Source organism: Charadrius vociferus, unplaced genomic scaffold (genome assembly GCF_000708025.1).
Source record: "Charadrius vociferus isolate BGI_N301 unplaced genomic scaffold, ASM70802v2 scaffold356, whole genome shotgun sequence".
Lineage (NCBI taxonomy): Eukaryota > Metazoa > Chordata > Aves > Charadriiformes > Charadriidae > Charadrius > Charadrius vociferus.
This window is the reverse complement of record NW_009648717.1, coordinates 21,576-23,022: the sequence shown is the minus strand read 5'-3', so window position 1 is coordinate 23,022 and position 1,447 is coordinate 21,576. Positions and strand designations below refer to the sequence as shown.

Genomic DNA, 1,447 nt, shown 5'->3' with positions numbered 1-1,447 from the left:
GGGCATTTCTCATTGCGCCTCGTCCTTGCAAAGCAAATCGGAGCCTCCCTGTGCTTTCTGGTGGGAATTTATAAGGCAGGGCCGCGGCGCAGGGTCACCGCTGCGCCGGAGAGCCTTTGCCTTTCCCGTGCCGATGGGGTTCAATGACACGCCAAGGTCACGCAGGGCTTCCCCCCCTCTAATTCTCACTAAAGACACCCACCGCCAGGGGCACAGGATGGGGTATGGCGGGGGGGGGATGATGGGGGGACATGGGGACATGCTGGCTTTTTGCTCTAACCTCGGAGGGGAGAAGAAAACCAAACCCCCACACATCAGGGAACATCTGGGTCGGGGACTGGAGGGCTTCAGACGGCTCAGGAGGAGGAGGACCCGGCTCACACAAAGGCAAGGGTGACAAACATCAGTGGGGTCCCCGCCGCAGGCGACAGCCACCGCCAGACCCTTCGCTGCGTTCCCCTCCCCTCTCCCCCACCGTCACGTCGACGGGGAGCCCGGGGGGGATTGTTCCGCCGGGTCACATCACGACGCATTTCTCAGCCGATTGCTTCAGGTCCTCTAGCGTGGCCGAAGCTTTGTCTTTCAAGGAATCAAGGTCCAGGTTCTGGATGTTGCTGAGCTGGCTGATCACCGAGTTCTTCTCTTCCTCCTCCTCGTTGTCCTGCTCGATCATCTTGGCCAGCTCTTTGGGCAGCTCCACGTCGCCTCCCACCAGCTGGATCTGGTTGTCATCCGTTTCGTTCTGAAACGGGCCAGGAGAAGGTCAGGGAAGGAGGAGGGGGGAAAGATGCTCCGGGGTGGGAAGGTGGTTCGGGAGGCACGTGCAAGGTTCACAGCGCTATCTGCACGGGCTTTGGGCTCTCTGCCCATTTTAAGGTCCTCACGGGTTGGTCCCCGGGGCTCCCAGCCGTCCTCCTGCTGCGGGGCAGATGGTGCCCATAAGCTCCATCACCGCTGACCCAGAGGGGACAGGGCTGAGCGGAGCTCAGGCGCGCACCGAGAGCCGAGATGACAACCCGAGCGCGCCCGCAGCGCTAGAAATTGGCTTTTTTTTTTTTTTTTTCCGGAGCGGCTGGGGAGGTTTAGGCACCCAATTAAGCTCCGCGTACGCTTAACGACTGCGCCCACCGCAGACGGGGGTCAGCTCTGCGGCCGCAGAGCCACGGGGGGGACTTTGCAAAAGGCAGCCCGGCTGCCAAGCGGCATCAGGAAGGAGCAGAAGGAACTTGTCGGAAGATTCGAAGGGACATCTCAAGCATGAGAAAACAGCAAAAGGATCGGGGGGCCAGATCTGAACAAACCCCCGTTTCCCCCGGAGAAAAAACCAACAGCAACAACAAAATCTCCATCTTTTCTGGTTGGGTTTTTTTTTTTGTTGTTGGTTTTTGGGTTTTTTTTGCCTTTTCTCATTTTTTTTTTTTTTGGCAGGGGAAGGGAAGGGAAGGGG

The 1,447-nt window shown here is 58.7% G+C and overlaps 1 protein-coding gene across 1 annotated transcript in view; it reads right to left on the bottom strand.

The window, feature by feature from the left end:
* Positions 1 to 517: 517 nt before the first annotated feature.
* CPLX3 (complexin 3) overlaps positions 518 to 1,447 on the bottom strand; it is a 2,335-nt gene continuing 1,405 nt past the window's right edge. Inside the window, exons 2-3 of the mRNA XM_009886694.1 lie at positions 885 to 918; positions 518 to 742 (exon numbers count right to left, since the gene is read on the bottom strand). Of these exons, the coding sequence (XP_009884996.1) occupies positions 518 to 742; positions 885 to 918 (259 nt within the window). The remainder of the gene's footprint in view (positions 743 to 884; positions 919 to 1,447) is intronic.